At 45.6% G+C, this 24,965-nt stretch overlaps 1 protein-coding gene across 1 annotated transcript in view; it reads right to left on the minus strand.

Moving 5' to 3' along the window:
- The window catches only part of LOC141116616 (uncharacterized), a 56,968-nt gene extending 33,394 nt beyond the window's left edge, over positions 1–23,574 (minus strand). The window contains exons 1-2 of the mRNA XM_073609009.1: positions 23,252–23,574; positions 20,157–20,356 (exon numbers count right to left, since the gene is read on the minus strand). Coding sequence (XP_073465110.1) covers positions 20,157–20,356; positions 23,252–23,574 — 523 coding nt within the window. The remainder of the gene's footprint in view (positions 1–20,156; positions 20,357–23,251) is intronic.
- Between the last annotated feature and the right edge of the window lie 1,391 nt (positions 23,575–24,965).

Below are 24,965 nucleotides of genomic sequence, written 5' to 3' on the forward strand. Positions count from 1 at the left end.
GCAGCTACAAGTATTGCAGCTGCTGACTTTTAAAACATGGACACTTACCTGGCCAGGGCACCCGCGATGTCGGCACCTGAGGCCGAACCATCTCTTGGTCCTCGGGTGCTGCCGCCACCATCTTCGGTAAGGGAATCGGGAAGTGAAGGCTTGCGCCCTCACATCCCGGTTCCCTACTGCGCATGCGCGAATCGCGCAGCGCAATGCGGATGGTCCCTGCTGTCTCTGGGACCCGTGTGTTTCCCAGCAGACAGCGGGGGGGGGGGAAGTGGTGTAAATCAATGCAGATTCTGCGGATATCTATGCCGGAGAAATCCGATAAGCGGAAGTTCCACTTTAGGGTGGAGCTCTGCTTTAAATTACACACTTCTGAAGGCAATTGGTTCCACTATTAGGGGTATTAGAGTAAAGGGGGCTGAATACAAATGTACGTCACACTTTTCACATATTTATTTGTAAAAAAATTGAAAACCCATTTATCATTTTCCTTCCACTTCACAACTATGTGCCACTTTGTGTTGGTCTATCACCTAAAAACCAAATAAAATTTAGGTTTTTGGTTGTAACATGACAAAATATGGAACATTTCAAGGGGTACGAATACTTTTTTTCAAAGCACTGTATAGTACTCTGTAGTGTGGTGGTCCTTTGCATGTAATGTACAGCACAGGTTCTGGAGTGGTGTGGATTATACAGTGTGGTGGTCTAAAGCTTGTCATGCACAGGTGCAGCATATGGAGTGTGCCAGTCTGTGGTGTGTAAATTACAGCACAGTGTGCAGGTCCTGAGCATGTACACACAGTGCACGGTATAGAGCCTGGTGGTCCACAATATGCAAGGTACAGCATGTGGCAGCTCTGAGCACGCTATTGCCAAAAAATTGGAAGAAAATCAGTATCCTGGAAAATTGCACATCACTTCAGGCACTGTGCTGTCTGTTACATACGAGGACCATCATACTGTATACTCCACCAGGGCCGGACTGGGAATAAAATCCAGCCCTGGAGTAAATGTCATACAAGCCCCATAGCATTATTATAAAAGCCCAACAGCATAACGTCATTATTTTCTTGTTCATGAAAGAAAAAACTATTTATTTTAATGCACATTTAAAGAGCGTATTATGTATAGATAAGACAGATATGGGGGGGGGGGAGGGGGACTCTGGGGACCAGAGACCACCTTCCGCAGAAAATACACTAAGGTAAGAGGGAAACCTTTATATCAGTGCCCCCTTACATTATTGTATTCACTCCCCCCTTACATCAATGACCCCCCCCCCCCCAGACTGGCCTAGCGGTGCTGTCTCTGACCTCCTCTCAGGTGCACCATGCAGGACTCAGACAGTCGGCTCCAGCTTGGTGGCTCTGGTTTTCCTATAGTCTCCTCTCCACAGCCCGCACATGTCTGAATTCTCCCGTGACCCCCATCCCGGCGCACTCCCACTCTTGACTCCTCTCCAGACTACCTTAGAGACTGTGGGCATGGTACAGGAGATGTCAGAGGCTGTGGGCATGGTACAGGAGATGTCAGAGACTGTGGGCATGGTACAGGAGATGTCAGAGACTGTGGGCATGGTACAGGAGATGTCAGAGACTGTGGGCATGGTACAGGAGATGTCAGAGGCCGTGGGCATGGTACAGGAGATGTCAGAGGCCGTGGACATGGTACAGGCGATGTCAGAGGCCGTGGACATGGTACAGGAGATGTCAGAGACTGTGGACATGGTACAGGAGATGTCAGAGACTGTGGACATGGTACAGGAGATGTCAGAGACTGTGGACATGGTACAGGAGATGTCAGAGACTGTGGACATGGTACAGGAGATGTCAGAGACTGTGGACATGGTACAGGAGATGTCAGAGGCCGTGGACATGGTACAGGCGATGTCAGAGGCCGTGGGCATGGTACAGGAGATGTCAGAGACTGTGGACATGGTACAGGAGATGTCAGAGACTGTGGACATGGTACAGGAGATGTCAGAGACTGTGGACATGGTACAGGAGATGTCAGAGGCCGTGGGCATGGTACAGGCGATGTCAGAGGCCGTGGGCATGGTACAGGCGATGTCAGAGGCCGTGGGCATGGTACAGGAGATGTCAGAGGCTGTGGGCATGGTACTCCACACACTGTGACGTCTGTTACATACAGAGGACCATCATACCGTATACAGAAATTACAGAAGGCACAACTGGCCTGCGGGGGTTCACTTTATCCCTCCAGCTGCTGCTGAACTGCAACTCCCATGAGGCATTGAGGGACTCTGACAACCAGACAGGACTCCCAGTGAGTGAGGCATGATGGGACTTGTAGTTCCACAACAGCTGGAGGGCTGGAGCCAGCCTACAGGTGGATTTCTCTGCATCCCACTATCATATCTAACCCCCCGCTGTACCGATGTGAACGAGCCCGGCGCTCCAGTACATTCAATGGGCGAACTGTTCTATATATGTAATATTCTTACCGGCGACAATGGGCCTAAACATTTATGAAGCCAGCAGACGCCTCTGCCTTCTCCTTCTGCACCTGTGAGAACGTCCGGTGTTGTGCCGAGAATGGTTTCCCCGTCAAAATCTGTTCCCCCCGTCTCTCGGCGGAGATCGGAACTCAGCTGTGCGTAACTTCCAGCTAGAGCCTGTAATGCACATGCGCCCTGGGACGAACGCGCGTGCGCAGCAAGCACTACAGCCTATGGCTGGCAGCCTGCAGACTGGAGCGCCTCCCGGCCACAAGAATCATGTGACCTCCACAGGTTATTCTCTTAACCACTTCCATACTAGGACAATTCTGGCACGTCGCTCCTACATTTTAAAAATCATAATTTTTTGGGTAGAAAATTACTCAGAACCCCTAAACATTATATGTTTTTGTTAGCAGAGACCCTAAAGAATAAGATGGCGATCATTGCAGCTTTTTATGTCACGCTGTATTTGCGCAGCGCTTTTTCAAATGCTTTTTCTTTTTTAGGAAAAAAAAGTTTCATGAATTAAAAAAAAAAAAAAAAAAAGTAAAGTTAGCCCAATTTTTTTGTATGATGTGAAAGATGAAGTTAAGCCAAGTAAATAAGACACCTAACATGTCTCGCTTGAAAATTGCGCACATTCGTGGCATGACGCCAAACTTCGGTACTCAAAAATCTCCATAGGCAATGCTTTATTTTTTTTTACAGGCTACCTGTTTATAGTTACAGAGGAGGTCTAGTGCTAGAGTTATCGCTCTCGCTGTAACATTCGGGGTGATACCTCACATGTGTGAATTTAATGCCGTTTACATATGTAAGTGCAACCTACATATGCTTTCGCTTCTGTGTGCGAGCTCAGGGGGACAGGGCACTTTAGGTTTTTTTTTACACTTTCACTTTGAAATGTATTCATTTCTGATCACTTTTATTCCTATTACAAGGGATGTAAACATCCCTTGTAATAGGAATAGTGCATGACAGGTCCTCTTTATGGAGAGATGTGGGTTCCAAAATAAATAAGACCAAAATAAAAAAATGTAAAAAACACAGGACAATCTCGGCTTTCCAGCCGAGTACATGGCAGTATTTACAACTGTCCTTGGTCATCTCTATGACTCTCGGAGATCCATGCGCGACGTTATGATGTCACACCCAGACCTCCAAGAGTCATAGAGATGGCCAAGGACCATCTGTTCCCTGGACATCTCTACGGTCAACTGCTGCCGCGGGTGGTGTCCTTGTCCGGCTCACCGATGGCATGGCCGGGTGACCAGGGAGAAGAACCAGAGGGAAGCGGGAGAGGGGGGGGGACTTCCCCTCCCCCCACCTGTAAGATCAATCAAGCGGCTGAACTGCCACTATGATTGTTCTTACGGTGAAGGGAATCACCGGCTGAAGAAAAGGATACTGGGTTGATGCCTATAGGTGCAGGTATCAGCCTGGTATAACCACTGAAGTGCGAGGACGTCCATGTATGCCCTCCCGGCAGGAAGTGTTTAATTGACTTTAACCCTTTTCGCTGCCAGAGGTGTTTTTTGCATCTTCTGCACATGTGTTTAACCACTTAAAGCAGTTGTATACCCTGCTTGCACATTTTTTACCTACAGTTAAGCCTATAATAAGGTTTACCTGTAGGTAAAATTAATATCTCCCAAACCTGTATGGTTTAGGAGATATTCACCTTGCACGCAGCCACTGACATCAACAGCTGCATGCGCTCTGAAGGTCAGACGGATGCTGCCGGACCTTGCCAGAATGGAGGACTCCCACGCATGATGTCATCACGGCTCCAGCCACTCACACCATTGCATACTAGCTCATTATGCCTTTGTCTTACAGGTTGGATATACCGTATTTATAGGCGTATAACACGCACCTTCACTTTAAGAGGAAAGATTCAGGAAAAAAGTTACATTTTAAATAAAGAACTGTGCAGCAAAATAAGGGTCAGTGCCCATCAATGCAGCCTTACCATTGCCATAAATGCAGCCTCTGAATGCAGCCTCACCATTGCCATGAATGCAGCCTCACCATTGCCATAAATGCAGCCTCTGAATGCAGCCTCACCATTGCCATAAATGCAGCCTCACCATTGCCATAAATGCAGCCTCTGAATGCAGCCTTACCATTGCTTACAGTGCAGCCTCTGAATGCAGCCTCACCATTGCCATAAATGCAGCCTCTGAATACAGCCTCACCATTGCCATGAATGCAGCCTCACCATTGCCATAAATGCAGCCTCTGAATGCAGCCTCACCATTGCCATAAATGCAGCCTCACCATTGCCATAAATGCAGCCTCTGAATGCAGCCTCCCCATTGCCATAAATGCAGCCTCACCATTGCCATAAATGCAGCCTCTGAATGCAGCCTTACCATTGCTTACAGTGCAGCCTCTGAATGCAGCCTCACCATTGCCATAAATGCAGCCTCTGAATGCAGCCTCACCATTGCCATAAATGCAGCCTCACCATTGCCATAAATGCTGCCTCTGAATGCAGCCTCACCATTGCCATAAATGCAGCTTCACCATTGCCATCAGTGCAGCCTCATCCAAGCCCATCTGCAGCCTCGCAAAGGACAGGGAGGGCCGGGACGAGCGCCGACAGATTATGTACAGGAGAATCTCCTGTTTACTCGGTGGCCTCTTTAACCACTTGACCACTGGGCACTTAAACCCCCTTCCTAACCAGACCAATTTTCAGCTTTCGATGCTCTCACACTTTGAATGACAATTACTCAGTCATGCAACACTGTACCTATATGAAATTTTTATCCTTTTTTTCACACAAATAGAGCTTTCTTTTGGTGGTATTTAATCACCGCTGGGTTCTTTATTTTTTGCGCTATAAAAGAAAAAAGACCAAAAATTCTGTAAAAAAATGCATTTTTCTTCGTTTCTGTTATAAAATTTTGCAAATAAGTAATTTTTTCTTCATATATTTTGGCCAAAATTTATACTGCTACATATCTTTGGTAAAAATAACCCAAATCGGTGTATATTATTTGGTCTTTGTGAAAGTTATAGAGTCCACAAGCTATGGTGCCAATATCTGAAAATTGATCACACCTGAAGTACTGACGGCCTATCTCACTTCTTGAGACCCTAAAATGCCAGAAAAGTACAAATACCCCCCAAATGACCCCTTTTTGGAAAGAAGACATTCCAAGGTATTTAGAAAGATGCCTGATGAGTTTTTTGAAGTTGTCATTTTTTCCCACAATTCTTTGCAAAATCAAGATTTTTTTTTTCTTTTTTTTTTTTTTTTCACAAAATTGTCATATTAGCAGGTTATTTCTCACACACCGCATATGCATACCACAAATTACACCCCAAAACACATTCTGCTATTACTCCCGAGTATGGCGATACCACATGTGAGACTTTTACACAGCGTGGCCACATACAGAGGCCCAACATGCAGGGGAGCACCTTCAGGCGTTCTGGAGTGCCCAGGCCAATTCTGACATTTCTCTCCTACATGTAAAAATCATCATTTATTTGCTAGAAAATTACATAGAACCCCAAAACATTATATATATTTTTTTAGCAAAGACCCTAGAGAATACAATGGCGGTCGTTGCAACTTTTTATCTCGCACTATATTTGCGCAGCAATTTTTCGAACACGTTTTGTTTGAAAAAAAAAACAGTTTTGTGCTTTCAAAAAAAACAAAACAGTAAAGTTAGCCCAATGTTTTTACATAATGTGAATAATGAAGTTATGCCGAGTAAATAGATACCTAACATGTCACCCTTCAAAATTGCACACGCTCGTGGAATGGCGCCAAACTTCGCTACTTAAAAATCCCCATAGGAGACGCTTTAAAAAATTTTACTGGTTACATGTTGTGAGTTACAGAGGAGGTCTAGAGCCAAAATTATTGCTCTCGCTCTACCGATCGCAGCGATACCTCACATGTGTGGTTTGAACACCATTTTCATATGTGGGCGCAACTTACATATGCGTTCGCTTCTGACTGCGAGCACACGGGGACACAGGGAAATTTTTTTTTATTTTTTTTTTTTTATTGTTAATTTTACTTTATTTATTTTAGTTTGGGGCTTTTTTCCAAAAAATAAATTTTTGATCACTTTTATTTCTATTACAAGGAATGTAAACATCCCCTGTAATAGGAATATGGCATGACAGGTCCTCTTTACAGTGAGATATGGGGTCAATAAGACGCCACATCTCACCTTTAGGCTGGGAAGCCTGAGATAAAAAAAAAAAAAAAATGATCCTGGCTTTGATCGTAGCGGTGAGTCTGTAGAAGCACCTGAGGGCGGGGAGAGGGGGGGGGCGTCCCCTCTCGCCTCCCGTAAGAATGATCAAGCAGTGGAACAGCCGCTATGATCATTCTTATGGTGTAGGGAATCGCCGGCTGAAAAAGATGATATCTGAATGATGCCTGTAGCTGCAGGCATCATTCAGATATCCCCACACAAAGTCAAGGACGTCGTATGACGACATACCAAAAATGACACCCCAAAATAGATTCTCCTACTCCTCCTGAGTACGGCGATACCACATGTGTGAGACTTCCACAGCCTGGCCACATACAGAGGCCGAGTACAGCCGAGCATGGCAAAGTATGGCTGGGTATGGCGGAGTATGGCGGAGTATGGCGGGGTATGGCGGGGTATGGCGGAGTATGGCGGGGTATGGCGGGGCATGGCGGAGTATGGCGGAGTATGGCGGAGTATGGCGGGGTATGGCGGGGCATGGCAGAGTATGGCAGAGTATGGCGGAGTATGGCGGAGTATGGCGGGGTATGGCGGGGTATGGCGGAGTATGGCGGAGTATGGCGGAGTATGGCACAGGGTTGCACAGGATCATTGCAGAGTATTTCACAGGGTTGCAGAGTATTGCACAGGGTTGCACAGGGTCATTGCAGAGCATAGGGGGGGATGGCTGAGCATGGAGGGATGGATGGATGTGACTGTACATGTCACTGAGCTGCGCTGTGGGCACTACACATCCAGCCCACAGCGCGGCTCACATCCGATTTCTCCCCCTCTGTACCGATCGGTACAGAGAGGGGAGGGAGGAACCGGCGTCATGACATGACGCCGGTTTGTTTACATGTGATCGCTCCGTCATTTGACGGAGCGATCACATGGTAAACGGCCGCGATAAGCGGCCGTTTACCGTGATCCGTGATGCGCAGGGTCCTCCGGACCCGGCGGTCACGGATGTTCCCGTGTGCGCGCCCCAGGGGGCGCGCGGGAGCAGTTTTCTGGAATCACGTCATATGACGTGATCCCAGAGTTATCCAGCCGCCCTGCAGCCGTCATTTGGCTATAGGGCGGTTGGCAAGTGGTTAATACAAAGTCCCACCTCCTATGATAGACAGAACAGTCATCCAATAGCAGCCTAGGAGACAGGACTTCCTATTACAGAATCCACTGAGTAAACAGGAAATTCTCCTGTATGTAATCTGACGGCACTCGTCCTGCCCCCCTCTCTGTCCCCTCCGAGGAACGATAAATACGGTATATATACGGTATATATCTTTTGTGCCCACCCCAACGAATACCAGATTCATTGGGGGGCCACAAAAGATATACCGTATTTATCGGCGTATAACACGCACCCCAAGTTTAGGAGAGAATTTTAAGGAAAAAAACTTTTAGGAGGGAAGTTTAAGGAAAAAAAACTTACATTAAAATGCCCATCAATGCAGCCTCATCAGTGTTCATCTGCAGCCTTGTTAGTGTCATTGCAGCCTTTTCAGTGTCAGTGCAGCCTTGACCCAGTGTCCATTGCAGCCTTGTCAGTGCAGCTTTGCCCCAGTGCAGCTTTGCCCCAGTGGTCAGTGCAGCCTTGCCCCCAGTGTCCATGCTTGCCGCCGCCGCCGACATATACATAGCTTCATGTAGTTTTAAATATGGCGCCACGGAGTTTGGAGGGACTCGGCAGAGCTGAACGAACGCCGCCGAGATACACATAGTCGAGTGTATTCGGCTCTTTCCGGCGCTGCTCACAGTCCCGCCATTGGACCTGTGTTATGTCCATCATAGGGCAGGACTGTGAGCAGCGCCGGAAAGAGCCGAATACACTCGACTATGTGTATCTCGGTGGCGTTCATTCAGCTCTGCCGAGTCCCTCCGAACTCCGCGGCGCCATATTTAAAACTACATGAAGCTATGTATATGTATATTTAAAACGACACGCTATGTGAATGTCAGCGGCGATCGCCGCTGATAGATCACAATTAGCGGGGATCGGCGTATAACACGCACCCACTATTTTCCCCTGATTTTAAGGGGAAAAAAGTGCGTGTTATACGCCGATAAATACGGTATATATCCAAATTACCAGTGGGGCCGTATGAAACCAGGAACACAGACCGCAATTGGCCCGCGGGCCGGACTTTAGACATACCTGGCCTAGGCCATCTTTATGTGGAGCAACAATTTTTTTTTTCAGCTCCTCAGAGAGTTCTTTGTCATGAGGTGCCATGTTGAACTTCCAGTGACCAGTATGAGAGAGTGAGAGCGATAACACCAAATTTAACACACCCATTCACACCTCCCCATTCACACCTGAGACCTTGTAACACTAACGAGTCCCATGACACCGGGGAGGGAAAATGGCTAATTGGGCCCAATTGGGCTAATTTTTCACTTAGGGGTGTACTCACTTTTGTTGCCAGCAGTTTAGACATTAATGGCTGTGTGTTGAGTTATTTTGAGGGGACAGCAAATTTACACTGTTATACAAGCTGTACACTCAATACTTTACATTGTAGCAAAGTGTCATTTCTTCAGTGTTGTCACATGAAAAGATATAATACAATATTTACAATTTGGATGTTAGAGACCTTGAGCTCCTCCACCTTCCATTTGAGGATGCCCCACAGATGCTCAATAGGGTTTAGGTCTGGAGACATGCTTGGCCAGTACATCACCTTTACCCTCAGCTTCTTTAGCAAGGCAGTGGTCATCTTGGAGGTGTGTTTGGGGTCGTTATCATGTTGGAATACTGCCCTGCGGCCCAGTCTCCGAAGGGAGGGGATCATGCTCTGCTTCAGTATGTCACAGTACATGTTGGCATTCATGTAGGCAAGACTGTAGGCAAGACACACTTGTCTTTGTACTCCTCACCTGGTTGCCACCACACACGCTTGACACCATCTGAACCAAATAAGTTTATCTTGTCTCGTCAGACCACATGACATGGTTCCAGTAATCCATGTCCTTAGTCTGCTTGTCTTCAGCAAACTGTTTGCGGGCTTTCTTGTGCATCATCTTTAGAAGAGGCTTCCTTCTGGGATGACATCCATGCAGACCAATTTGATGCAGTGTGCGGCGTATGGTCTAAGCACTGACAGGCTGACCCCCCACCCCTTCAACCTCTGCAGCAATGCTGGCAGCACTCATAATGACCTAGTCATGAAGGGGGGGGGGTAAATCTTCCGGAGCTGAAGTGATTAAAGCCCAAGTGCTTGACTAGCCCAAACACTTTTACAAAAACTTGGCTTTAGCCTCACACTGACAGCAAGATTGAACTCGCACAATTTCATACCCGCATGTCAGTCCGACTTCGGGAGCGATTTCAGAGACATCTGTGCGGGTTCCTGCACAGGTTTCTATATAAATCGCAACCCCGAAGTCGCCAAAAGTAGTACAGAAACTCATTTTGGGAATCGGTGCGGCAATAGCGGCCAATTAGGCATGCGATTTGGCAAATCGCATCAATGTGAACCTAGGCTTAGGTGCAGTTTTGATGCTGCTTTTCTTCAGCCAGGAGAATGGCATTCAAGAGAGCTGGGCAAATGCTTAGTATGCATGAGGCCATATACAGTAAGTAAATAGAGATGCGGCAGTTGTACGAACTCACCCACTCAGCCCAGTTTTACAAGTAGTGGTTTGAACCCCTGTGCGTCCGGGGGCTGTACACACATACCCATGAACTATACCTCCCAACTTTTTGAGATGGAAATGAGGGACACCTATCAGCAAAAGTATGCAGCCATAGGACACACCCCTTGTCACGCCCCCTTAAAGAGAATTGTACAAAAAAAAAATCAAGATTGGTTAAACCCGCAAGTGCTTTTTTTACCACTACTATTCCTTTATTGGCTTTTGGAATTTACAAATGCAGCAATTTAGAAAATTGGATGAAAGGTTTAGCACTGGGAAACACTTTTTGAAAGATAAAAAGTGCATTTTATATACAACTATATAGATCAGACCAAAATGAGGGACAAATGAGGAGGAATGAGGGACAGTGGGACATTGCTCCAAATCAGGCACAGTCCCTCAAAATCAGGGACAGTTGGGAGCTATGTTTACAGCCATATGCAAAAATAATCATTTTCTATTTTTCCTCTAAATTAGTACAGTAGCACACGGCTGCACCTAGACTACCTGGCAATCATGCTGAACTGGCTCAGCTGTGCACAGGAGCCCTAAAGCTGCACACTTCTACAGTTTTGTTTTTTAGGATTCCAGTGGATAGAAAGTGGCAGGGGATCAGCAAAGAATGAACCAGAAAGCACTCAGCTCTGAGCAGGGCCTCTATCAGGGAGGGACAACCAATACACATGTAAGGGGCCTGGGCGTCCCCAGGGTAGGGTCTGGGATTCACCCAGACAGTTCGGGTTTTGAATCATGTGTCTGCATTTCAGTCCACCTGAAACCTGGACACAATATTCAGACAGGAATGTAGCTCAGAACAGGGCTTGATAGGAGGGTGATGGGGCACTATGCACGCCACATTACTATTCTCTTTGGAGCACCCAAAGGTTTCCCAGGTCTTTTACAATCCTATAGAGTATGCTAAAAAAAAAAAAAAAAGTTTTGCTGTGTGCCGCTAACGTGTTCGGGATTGGCTTGAAGAAAAAGTGGCAACCCTACCCTAGGGGCCGACCGCCAAGCAGGTCCGGGAGGCACGTGACTGCCCTGTCTCTGGGTCATGTGTCAGCTTTGTGGAAACAAGCTGGGACTAGGAAGATCTCCTTTACAAGTAGGAGCTGTGTGCACCGGTTAAGAGAGGGGCTGTTTGTGTACAGGGGGGACTGTGAGGTTGTGCGTGGGTGTTGCGTCAAAGGGGACTGAGTATGTACAGATGTGGGGCGGGGCTGCCCGCAGGACTGTGGGTGGATTTGGTGGGATGGCCAGTGGGTTGGTCCTGGGGAATATTGGTGGTCAGGCCCAGGGCTAAAGCTGTGTTGGCTGCCCTGGCTCTAAGCACTACCAGGTATAGATTTGTCATCTCATGGCCTCTCTGGCTGGAGATAATATATCCCTGATGTCTCTTTAAACTGAATCTGTCACATGGGGGCTCATAAAGGTCTCCTGCTCCATGAGCGCAGACTCTCGAGTGTATGATACGATTGTTCCACACATTTTAGGTATATCTGCATACTCTGAAGTCATAGCAATAATTCTAGGTCTATCGTTTACTATGAACGTTAAACTGATGACCTGTAAAGGCTTTTACAGTGTAGCCTGTGAACAATCTTGGGTATCAAATTTTCTCTACATTTTAGAATAAAAGATGATGTTTTGTCAAGTAAATACTGTAGATACCAAACATGGTATCGATTTACTCGATGCAACCTTTTATATTTTATTACCAAATATTGGAGACTATACTGTGTTTTGTGCTGTAAAGTTCATTCATTAATAAAAGGGAAAGAATGATTTAATGTGGCATTGCAGGAATGTCCACTGAGAAAATGGACTAGGCCAGGGTTCTCTAAACTGCGGCCCGAGGGTCGAGTGTGGCCCTTTGCTTGCCTTTATCTGGCCCTTGGGGCCATATTCCTTCTACTGGTTTGAGGCACTATTCCTCCCACTGATATCAGAGATGGGAAATTAATTCTTCTACACACATCAATGATGGGGCACTATTCCTCCTACAGACACCAAGGATGCCATTTTGTTTACTCCCACTGACCACCTAGCGTATGGCATTGTTTACTCCATAGTTTGAGGGGCAGTAAACCGGCCCTTTGTTTCAAAAGTTAGGAGACCCCTGGTCTATACCAGTAGTCTGTGGTTCATAGGCTACATTTTGCAACATTTCAGGAGGTAGTAAGCTTGGAGTTACTTGCTTGAGGCTGCTTTCAGATCTAAGTGGTTCCTAGCCACGGGGAAACTGTAGCATACATAGAATTGTCATATATATATATTAGTTAGGCCCCTTCCTTTGCACTGCTGAACATGTACATGTGTTTTGGGACCTATAAAAATAAAAAATAAATGCATATAATGCATTTTGGCAAAATGGCATATGGCTAGGTGACAGATATTGTGTTTTGTTGATTTTTGTTGGTCAAGAACATTCAGAACACTTGCAGGCAACACACAGCAAAGGGCTATACTGGTGCATGTAAAAATTGCATGTGAACCTTATGGAAAGTTTGGGCAGCCATCCGGGGCCAGGAGGGCCCATAGCCTCTGACTGCTCAAGCATCTACTGTATTTGCCACTAACAGGTATATAACCCAGAAGGGTATGGTAAGAACAGACTAAAACAGTGGTGCTCATCCTCAGTCCTAAGTACCTTCGACAGGCCATGTTTTAGGAATGTAGCTTAGAAAAAAATAACTGTCAAGAATAGCAGGCCATTGACATTGATTTAAAGCAGTGGTCTCCAAACTGTGGCCCAGGGGCCAGATGCTTGCTTTTATCCGACCCTTGGGGCACTATTTTCATCCACTGACACCAACAATGTTGCATAATTTCCCCTATTGACACCATTGAAGGGGTAGAATTCCTCCCACTGACACCAGTAATGGGGCATAAGTCCTCGAAATTACACCAAGGACGGGCCACTATACTTCCCAATGACACCAACAATGGGGCCCAATGACACCAATGATGGAGCACAATTCCTCCCAATGACACTAATGATGGGGCATTGTAAAACCCACTGATTTTGGGACCTTTTCTACTCCCAATGGTCACAGTCCAGCCCTCCTTAAGTCTGAAGGACAGTAAACTGGCCCTTTGTTTAGAAAGTGTGGAGGCCCCTGATTTAAAGGACCTGTGCAAGGAAGGAAAGGAAGTTTGGAAAACATGACCTGGGGGGGGGGGTACTTGAGAAATTAGGTTGGGGAACTACTAGACTAAAGAAAACAAAAATTCCTTGACGGAACCACTGTGAAGCCTTGGAAGATATTAACAATACTGTACATGTCTTATTCCATTCCATCACATATACCAAAAATAAGAGTATTACTCCTCATTTCAGGATAGTTAGCTAGGCCATGCAAATCCTTGCTTTATGCCCAACTGACTAAATGTACATCCAGAATTTGGTGTGTGTAGAACAGATATAACCTAAAATAAAAGAACCATTTATCCAAAACTGCAATGCTTGTTGGACATCATCGGTACTGTGTTTGGAAACCATGACTTCAATGGAGAAGGACTTGGTGAACAACAACCAAAATTTAACAACCTAGATAGTTATAGCAAGGAAGGACTGAAGACACCAAAAACCCTCAGCTAGTCCAATGTGTATCCGATTAGAGCCTTCTTATAACTAATGCCGCGTACACACGAGCGGACTTTAAGGCAGACTTTGCCCGGCGGACTTTTCGACGGACTTTATGACGGACTTTCTGAATGAACGGACTTGCCTACACACAATCCACCAAAGTCCGACTGGACTAAAACAAGGAAGTTCATACTGTAGCCAGTAGCCAATAGCTGCCCTAGTGTGGCTTTTTGTCCGTCTAACTAGCATACAGAAGAGCGGACTTTTCGACCGGACTCGAGTTCGACGGAAAGATTTAAAACATGTTTCAAATCTAAGTCCGTCCAACTTTTGAGAAAACAAAGTCCGCTGGAGCCCACACACGATCGAATTGTCCGATGAAATCCCGTCCGCCGGGCAAAGTCTGCCGTAAAGTCCGCTCGTGAGTACACGGCATAAGGGTGCGTTCAGACTAACATTCACACTTGAGTATTTTGCTGCACGATTTCTGAAGAACAGCAACACTCAAGATGAAGAATCCCATTATTCTCAATGGGCTTGTTAAACACCTGAGCATTGTGTCAGTGAGTAAAGCTCAAAAAAATACACATATTTCTTTGGGGCAGAATTGTGTGTAGAGACTAACCAGTCTACTCAAAAATGGAGTAACACCACGTGGATACTTAATCATTAGTTACCGTATTTATCGGCGTATAACACGCAGTTTTTTTCCCCTTAAAGTCAGAGGAAAATAGTGGGTGCGTGTTATACGCCGATCCCCGCTAATTGTGATCTATCGGCGGCGATTGCTGCCGACATTCACATAGCGTGTCGTTTTAAATATGGCGCCGCGGAGTTCGGAGGGACTCGGCGGAGCTGAACGAGCGCCACCAAAATCACAGTGACTGCTCGGAGCCGAGATACACATAGTCGAGTGTATTCGGCTCTTTCCGGCGCCGCTCACAGTCCCGCCCAGTCCCGCCCTATGATGGACATAACACAGGTCCAATGGCGGGACTGGGCGGGACTGTGAGCGGCGCCGGAAAGAGCCGAATACACTCGACTATGTGTATCTCGGCGGCGTTCGTTCAGCTCCGCCCAGTCCCTCCGAACTCCGTGGCGCCATATTTAAAACTACATGAAGCTATGTATATGTCGGCGGCGGCGGCGGCAAGCATGGACACTGGGGGCAAGGCTGCACTGACCACTGGGGCAAAGCTGCACTGACAAGGCTGCACTGGGGCAAAGCTGCACTGACAAGACTGCACTGGGGCAAAGCTGCACTGACAAGGCTGCAATGGACACTGGGGCAAGGCTGCACTGACACTGAAAAGGCTGCAATGACACTAACAAGGCTGCAGATGAACACTGATGAGGCTGCATTGATGGGCATTTTAATGTAAGTTTTTTTTCCTTAAACTTCCCTCCTAAAAGTTTTTTTCCTTAAAATTCTCTCCTAAACTTGGGGTGCGTGTTATACACCGATAAATACGGTATATTGTAGAAAAACTGTTCACATAAATTGTACACCCCTCACATTATTGTAAATATTTTATTCTATCTTTTCATGTGACAACACTGAAGAAATGACGCTTTGCTACAATGTACAATTTGCTACACTTTGCTACATGTAAATGTTATACAAGCTGTAAATACAGCTTGTATAACAGTGTAAATTTGCTTCCCCTCAAAATAACTCAACACACAGCCATTAATGTCTAAACCGCTGGCAACAAAAGTGAGTACACCCCTAAGTGAAAATGTCCAAATTGGGCCAAAATACCCCTTTTTCCCTCCCGGATGTCATGTGAATCATTAGTGTTACAAGGTCTCAGGTATGAATGGGGAGCAGGTGTGTTAAATTTGGTGTTATCGCTCTCACTCTCTCATACTGGTCACTGGAAGTTCAACATGGCACCTCATGGCAAAAAACTCTCTGATGATCTGAAAAAAAGAATTGTTGCTCTACATAAAAATGGCCTAGGCTGTAAGAAGATTGCCAAGACCCTGAAACTGAGCTGCAGCATGGTGGCCAAGACCATACAGTGGTTTAACAGGACAGGTTCCACTCAGAACAGGCCTCACCATGGTCGACCAAAGAAGTGCACCTGCTCAGCGTCATATCCAGAGGTTGTCTTTGGGAAATAGACGTATGAGTGCTGCCAGCATTGCTGCAGAGGTTGAAGGGGTGGGGGGCTCAGCCTGTCAGTGCTTAGACCATACGCCGCACACTGCATCAAATTGGTCTGCATGGCTGGATTACTGGAACCATGTCTTTTAGTCTGATGAGACCAAGATAAACTTATTTGGTTCAGATGGTGTCAAGCGTGTGTTATGGCAACCAGGTGAGGAGTACAAAGACAAGTGTGTCTTGCCTACAGTCAAGCATGGTGGTGGGATTGTCATGGTCTGGGGCTGCATGAGTGCTGCCGATACTGGGGAGCTACAGTTTATTGAGGGAACCATGGATGCCAACATGTACTGTGACATACTGAAGCAGAGCATGATCCCCTCCCTTCAGAGACTGGGCCACAGGGCAGTATTCCAACATAACGACCCCAAACACATCTCCAAGATGACCACTGCCTTGCTAAAGAAGTTGAAGGTAAAGGTAAAGGAAAGGCCAAGCATGTCTCCAGACCTATACCCTATTGAGCATCTGTGGGGCATCCTCAAACGGTCTCTAACATCCACCAGCTCCGTGATGTCATCATAGAGAAGTGGAAGAGGACTCCAGTGGCAACCTTTGAAGCTCTAGTGAACTCCATGCCCAAGAGGCAGTGCTGGAAAATAATGGTGACCACACAAAATATTGACACTTTGGGCCCAATTTGGACATTTTCACTTAGGGGTGTACTCACTTTTGTTGCCAGCGGTTTAGACATTAATGGCTGTGTGTTGAGTTATTTTGAGGGGACAGCAAATTTACACTGTTATACAAGCTGTACACTCACTACTTTACATTGTAGCAAAGTATAAGTGTTCAGTGTTGTCACATGAAAAGATATAATAAAATGTGAGGGGTGTATTCACTTTTGTGAGATACTGTATGTATATATTTTATATAAATATATATATATATATATATATATATATATATATATATAATCAAAATAAAAAATGAATGCAAATATAGTCAGTTCCACAAGACCCAACTCAAAGATGGCTTTCCACAGCCTTCAGAAATGCTGCAGAAGCAGAGTACAACACTTATGCAGCATACACACGGTCTGACTTTTCGACCAAATCCGGCGGACAATCCGATCGTGTGCGGGCTTCACCGGACCTTCAGCGGACTTTTCCAGCCGCAAATCTGACAGACTTTAGATTTGGAACATGCTTCAAATCTTTACGTCTTAACTCCGCCGGACCCAGAAATCCGCTCGTCTGTATGCTAGGCCGAGGGACAAAAACCGACGCTAGGGCAGCTATTGGCTACTGGCTATCAACTTCCTTATTTTAGTCCGGTGTATGTCATCACGTACGAATCCGTCTGACTTTGGTTGACCTTGAGGCTTCATTTTCTGGTTCCCTACTGCGCAGGCGCGACTCACGCTGCGCTATCCCACTGGTCTCTGCTGTCTTCTGGGACCTGTGTGTCTCCCAAAAGACAGCAGGGGGGGGGACAGGAAGTGGCGTAGATACCCGCACGTGGCTCGGGTATCTATGCCTAGAAGAAGGAGCAACATACCTGTATTAGACAGGTATCTGTTCCCCTCTCCCCCCTGAAAGGTGCCAAATGTGACACCGGAGGGGGGGAGGAACCGGAAAAGTGGAAGTTCCATTTTTGGGTGGAACTCCGCTTTATTAATTTCTCATTCATTAGTTTACCACCAGCTCGGAGCATATATGCAAATGGAGTTCTTACTTAACTTGTGAAGGCTTGTTCCAGGTCAGTAACTCAAAAAATTGAAGCCAGGGGATCAACATAGAAGGTCAGCCTTGACAGTCTCACATTGTTCACAAGACAGGTGATTTTGAATTTAATGATAAATTGCAGATTTGTCTTGAGTTCATATGTTCTGTAGGATGGAGCCTGCTGCTCAGATATAATTCACACCTTTGGTGTGCAGGTGGTTTGGACACAACTAATTTTTTGACCACAAGATGGCAGCATTGTGTACATTTTTCTAACATCAAATATTTCTGTCTGCCTTTCTTATTTTGTCCACTAGATGGCAGCATTGTATTAATTATAATGGCATCGAATGTGTCTTTTTGCATTTATAATTTTGTCCATTAGATGGCAGTATCCACAAAGCGAATTCACATGTACTGCTAATGCTCTGAAACGATTTGACATGACTATTATAATGTAGCAAACTTTAACTAGCAAGTTAAACTCTGTTCACATTATCACATCGTGGGAACACTCATGTTTCTGTGCACGTTACTGCAACATGAGGCACTACATGCAATGGTGCAACGCTGTGCTATTCATTCCGACACACCTTGCAGCGCAACGCATGGCAACACGCTAACATGCGTTGCAGTGCACTGCTCTGTCAAAAAAGTTGCAGGTCTGCTGAGGTGCATGCCAGTCCATTCATTTTGAATGGGACAAACTGGAACTTTGCTTTGTTTTGGAGGTATTGCAAGTATGAGATATCAACACACACAGGGCATCTGCCAAGCTTCATTAAAGCTTCAAAAAAGCATCACCAAAGTATTTCAGAAGCATCAAAAACACATCAAAAAAGCATCACCAAAGTATTTCAGAAGCATCAAAAATACATCAAAAAAGCATGTTGAAGCAGTAGGCGCTTTAATTTGTGTTAAAGTCGAAGAAAGTGTAAATGAGCCCTAAAGATTCTATTCTTTTCCCTTCTGTCAATTTCCACGTAAACATCTCCCAGAGTCCAACTCCCAGCGGTCGTCAGATGTGATTAGAATGCAGACAGCTCTGTGTTTTATAGTGCAGATCTCCTCCCTTCCACACCATTTCCTCCACCCCCTGTATGGAGGGGGAAGTGAGATCACACTAGCTCTGTAATCTGTGGGAATGAGACAGCAGCTCAAACATTTATTCTCATTGTAAAGAATTTAGACAGAGGAGGCCTGGAAAGGACATTTTGGTATCATAAAATAAATCTCATCATCCATTTCTGGAATTTGGAGCCACTTTCTCTCTCCCCTTGTTCCCTCCTCCCTCTCTTTCTCCCTTCTATCCCTCTTCTTTCTCCCCACTTATCCCCCCCCCCTTTATCCTCCATCTTTCACCCTCTTTCCCTCTCTCCTCTTTCAACCCCTGGTCAGTGTAGTGGTCAGCATAGTGTAGTAGTCAGTGTAGTGTAATGGTTAGGACAGTGTAGTGTAGTGGATAGTATAGTGTAGTGGACAGTGTAGTGTATTGGTCAGTGTAGTGTAGTGGACATTGTAGTGTAGTGTAGTGGACAATGTAATGTAGCGTAGTGGTCAGTGTAGTGTAGTGGTCGGTGTAGTGTAGTGGACATTGTAGTGTAGTGTAGTGGACAATGTAATGTAGCGTAGTGGTCAGTGTAGTGTAGTGGTCAGTGTAGTGTAGTGGACAGTGTAGTGTAGTGTATTGGTCAGTGTAGTGTAGTGGACAGTGTCGTGTAGTGTAGTGGACAGTGTAGTGTAGTGGACAATGTAATGTAGCGTAGTGGTCAGTGTAGTGTAATGGTCAGTGTAGTGTCATGGTCAGTGTAGTGTAATGGTCAGTGTAGTGTAGTGGACAGTGTAGTGTAGTGGACAATGTAATGTAGTGGTCAGTGTAGTGTAGTGGATAGTATAGTGTAGTGGTCAGTGTAGTGTAGTGGATAGCATAGTGTAGTGGTAAGTGTAGTGGATAGTATAGTGTAGTGGTCAGTGTAGTGTAGTGGATAGCATAGTGTAGTGGTAAGTGTAGTGGATAGTATAGTGTAGTGGTCAGTGTAGTGTAGTGGATAGTATAGTGTAGTGGTCAGTGTAGTGTGTAATGGTCAGTAATCAGGTTGGTCAGTGTTGAAATTAAGTAGGTTAGTGTAATGGTCAGTAAAGGAATTAGGTAGGTCAGTACTATTGTATTTGAAGGGACTCGGGGAGTGCTAAAAGTCCGCAGATTAGGGGGCACAAATGACTTGCCTTGCCCCGGGTGCTGACAACACACACTATGCTACTGGGCGGAACAAGTTTCATATAAACACATTCTACAGGTAACAAAAAGAAAAAAAAAGGATGCATACAACATATTTTGCCCCTTTAACTTACTGCCAAGATGGAAGATGGAGCATTAGGGGAAAGATAATAATGCACTTACCTATGACTCTACATTCCTTATGCAAAACATTTACTTGAGCTCCACTTTCTTTAGCGGCGAACAACTCATAGAATCCGCTGTCACTTTTCTGCACATTTTCTATTATGCAACACCCAGTGGTTCTATTCACATAGATTCCTTTTCTGAAATGCTGTTGGCTCCAGGTATTACAAGACACATACACAAGGTACTCTTCAGGGCTTTTTTATAAGATCATAAAAAACATCTTCTATACACGAAAATCCACACAAAGTAATCTCTGATGAAACCGCAGTATATTCAGGATTGGCAGCAACGTTTTTGTAGAGCAGAGCTGGAAAAACATTTTGCAGTTTAGTTTTATTCAGATACATAGTTATACAAAAAAAAGATAAGAAAAAAAAATCCAGAGGGTTAAAAAAACATTTATAAAGCGTTAAAAATATAAATAGTTATTTTTGTATTGTGCATTTACAATCACATTTACCTCTTATTATAAACAATCTACTCAATTGACTAGAACAGTTATTGTAGCAGATCATTCCACACATTCACAACTCTTATGCCCCGTACACACGGTCGGACATTGATTGGACATTCCGACAACAAAATCCTAGGATTTTTTCCGACGGATGTTGGCTCAAACTTGTCTTGCATACACACGGTCACACAAAGTTGTCGGAAAATCCGATCGTTTTGAACGCGGTGACGTAAAACACGTACGTCGGGACTATAAACGGGGCAGTAGCCAATAGCTTCCATCTCTTTATTTATTCTGAGCATGCGTGGCACTTTGTCCGTCGGATTTGTGTACACACGATCGGAATTTCCGACAACGGATTTTGTTGTCGGAAAATTTTATCTCCTGCTCTCAAACTTTGTGTGTCGGAAAATCCGATGGAAAATGTGTGATGGAGCCCACACACGGTCGGAATTTCCGACAACACGCTCCGATCGGACATTGTCCATCGGAAAATCTGACCGTGTGTACGGGGGATTACCTTAAATACCCCTCTGTAACAAGACGGACTTATGCAGTTGTGTCTCTAATACATGTAGAATGTGTTGCTGTGTGAATTCACTTTTTCACTTTCCCCTCCTGGACCCAGAATGGACAAACTTTTACTAGTGGAACATATAGTTCTATAATACAGATTGCATTATACAGCTACTGTCCATTGTAATAGAAATAGTACATTTTCACCTTCAACCTCCTTGTGAGTCTCCTCTTTGTTTTCCCTTCTTTAATAAATAACATGCTTATAAGGCACACATACCACATCCATTCTCGCGGTGCGGCTCACCACGCATGTTACATTCTGATTGTACAATATCCTTTAGATCTACCAACAAGTATGCAATGCAAGAGCCTGCTTGATTGGATAAAGTTTTAATAAGTAGTTTAGGTGGGTAGTTTTGGTAAATCAAAAGATGCTGATTGTACGGTCAGGTTGTAACATGTATGGCGAGCCTTACACAACACCAGCAAATAACTGATTCTGCTCTATTAGTAATTACGCTTTATTGTGCCTAATCATAACAGCATACAGAATATACTATTGATGTCCTGTACTTTTCATTTTGTTATAAATGAAAAATGAAAAAAAAATAATATGTAACAGTTATTCATGCAATTTACTGACATCTCCTATTGTCTATTACTATGTACTCACCGAGTAGAATGCAGTAGTAAAGTGGGATGGGGAGATCCATTTCAGATCTATGTACAGGAATGTATGATAACAGGAGTGATGTGCCAGGAGAAGATGTGAAGGAGTTTTTAAATCCTCAAGTGTTAATCATCATCTCTCACTGACACATGTAGGTTTTTTTTTGTTGTCAGCTGGAACTCCTCCCCCCCAGCGGTCAGATCTAAAATACTCACTGCTCCCAACCTGCCCTTCCTCTTCTCTGGTCGCTGTTCTTCTCCTTCCATCTACATCTACACAGCCTGTCCCTCTCCTCTCCACCTCACTCTCCTCTATCTGTCAGTCCCACACACACTCAGTCCGGTCTGTACTTCTCTCTGCTTCAGTGTCCCCTCCTCTAGTTGATGAAGGCCTTCTCTGAATCTGGCCATACATATGTAGATTTTTCTTCTTCAGCCTGAGGGCTTAAAGAAAAAAAAAATCTAACAGGTCACAACCCTACAGATAAATCCCCAATCATTACTGAGACACGTCTCCGTGATCTTACCATATGGGAGAGTCCATAATGGGACCTCATCTGGAGTGTAGACATCTTTTCTATAAATAAGAGCTGGAACCGACGGAGGAACATGGTGACTCTCCGTCCTGTGTATGACTACAGCAAGAAGCAGGAAATGAAGAACGCTTTCACAACTTGGCAATGTACCAGTAAAACTGGAAATACTGCGAGTACACGAAACACCAATAGAGCTTCAGCTGTGTGCGGGGGGAGGGTAAAGGTTGGGAGGACGTAAGAGTGTCTGATGATTTCTGAAGCCAATCACAGTCGTACTTAGTTTGTTGCACGGGCTGTTCTTTTTTTTTTCCTTCTTGGGTGTGTGTTAGTCGTTCAGCTAATACTTTCAGTATTAGCTAAGACTAGCACAGTCGTTCAGCTAAGACTATCACAGTCCATGTAAGCCAGAGTTTCTGACAAGAAGAAAAATAAAGGCTGCAGGCTATTCAAGCATTGCAATACGGTGCCGGGACTCTTACAGGGACACTTTTAAAATGCACGGCAGCAGGAGAAATGGATTTGCCCCCAAAATATTAGGAGACAAATATAACCCCTTCCTCCAGACAGCCCTTTAAAAGTGTTAGTTCAACACAAACCACCTTATTCTCATGAAACCCTCCTTCTATAAGCTGTAAAGGGGACTTGTATCCAAAAAAAAATTAAATATAGACCCGTAAAAGTAACCAGCTGCTTTATATAAACACAAAATACACTCAGGCCAAGGAAATGACGCTCTAGGTGAGTGACTCTCACATGTTGTGAACTGGAACCCAGGGTGCTGCACAGCTTGTCTGTGAGATTCAGTAACATGCAAAATCCGGAATATTGCTAGACTGCTTGGTATATATTATTATTTTTTGTTTTTTTAATTGCTGCACTTCTTGGTATCTTTATTGAAGCATTAAAATCACATCACAAATATGACAGGAACATAAAAGGTAATGCATTTCACGCTAAAGCATGTGACTTCCGGTCCGGTGTCATTTTCTTTGTGACCGCAGCATGTGACTTCCTGTCTGGCATAATTTTCCTGGTGACTGAAGTGTGTGACTTCCGGTCCGGCGTCATTTCCTGTGACCGGAGCATATGACTTCCGGTCCGGCGTCATTTTCCTGGTGACTGAAGTGTGTGACTTCCGGTCCGGCAGTATTTTCCTGGTGACCGAAGCATATGACTTCCGGTCCGGCGTCATTTTCCTGGTGACTGAAGTGTGTGACTTCCTGTCCGGCGTCATTTTCTTAGTGACCGGAGCATGTGACTTCCGGGTTCGGCGTCATATTCCTGGTGACGGGAGCATGTGACTTCTGGTCCGGTGTCATTTTCTTAGTGACCGAAGCATGTGACTTCAGGTCCGGCAGTATTTTCCTGATGACCAAAGCATGTGATTTCCGGTCCGGCGTCATTTTCCTGGTGACCAGGAGCATGTGACTTCCGGTCTGGCGTCATTTTCTTAGTGACCGGAGCATGTGACTTCCAGTTCGGCGTCATATTCCTGGTGACCGGAGCATGTGACTTCCGGTCTGGCGTCATTTTCTTAGTGACCAGAGCATGTGACTTCCGGGTTCGGCGTCATATTCCTGGTGACCGGAGCATGTGACTTCCGGGTTCGGCGTAATTTTCCTGGTGACTGGAGCGTGTGATTTCCGGTCCGGCGTCATTTTCCCGGTGACCGGAGCATGTGTCTTCCGGTCTGGCGTCATTTTCTTAGTGACCGGAGCATGTGACTTCCAGTTCGGCGTCATATTCCTGGTGACCGGAGCATGTGACTTCCGGTCTGGCGTCATTTTCTTAGTGACCGGAGCATGTGACTTACGGGTTCGGCGTCATTTTCCTGGTGACCGGAGCATGTGACTTCCGGGTTCGGCGTCATTTTCCTGGTGACCGGAGCGTGTGATTTCTGGTCCGGCGTCATTTTCCTGGTGACCGGAGCATGTGTCTTCCGGTCTGGCGTCATTTTCTTAGTGATCGGAGTATGTGACTTCCTGTCCGGCGTCATTTTCCTGGTGACCGGAGCATATGACTTCCGGTCCGGCGCCGTTTTCCTGGTGATCAGAGCATGTGACTTCTGGCATCATTTTCTTAGTGACCGGAGCATATGACTTCCAGTCCAGCGTCATTTTCTTGGTGACCAGAGCATGTGATTCCGGTCCGGCATCATTTTCTGGTGACCGGAGAGTGTGACTTCCTGTCCGGCGTCATTTTCTTAGTGACCGGAGCATGTGACTTCCGGTCGGGCGTTGTTTTCCTGGTGACCGGAGCATGTGACTTCCTGTCCGGCGTCGTTTTCCTGGTGACCAGAGCATGTGACTTCCGGTCCGGCGTCATTTTCCTGGTGAACGGAGCATGTGACTTCCGGTCCGGCGTCATTTTCCTGGTGACCGGAGCATGTAACTTTCGACTTCCGGTCCGGCGTCCCTCTCCCCTCCATGGTCCTCAAGCCTCCATAATTGTCAAGTACTTTTCTGTGTTCCTATACTCATGCCATCTTGCCCACGTCTTAGTGTATTTATCTCGCCGGCCTTCCATCGCGTGTTTTGCTTCTTCCATTCCTCTAACCCATTCTACCCTTATTATCCAATCCTTCATCCTTGGGGCTTCTACCCCTTTCCAGTGACAAGGGATCAG

The sequence above is a fragment of the Aquarana catesbeiana genome, linkage group LG13 (genome assembly GCF_042186555.1).
Source record: "Aquarana catesbeiana isolate 2022-GZ linkage group LG13, ASM4218655v1, whole genome shotgun sequence".
NCBI lineage: Eukaryota > Metazoa > Chordata > Amphibia > Anura > Ranidae > Aquarana > Aquarana catesbeiana.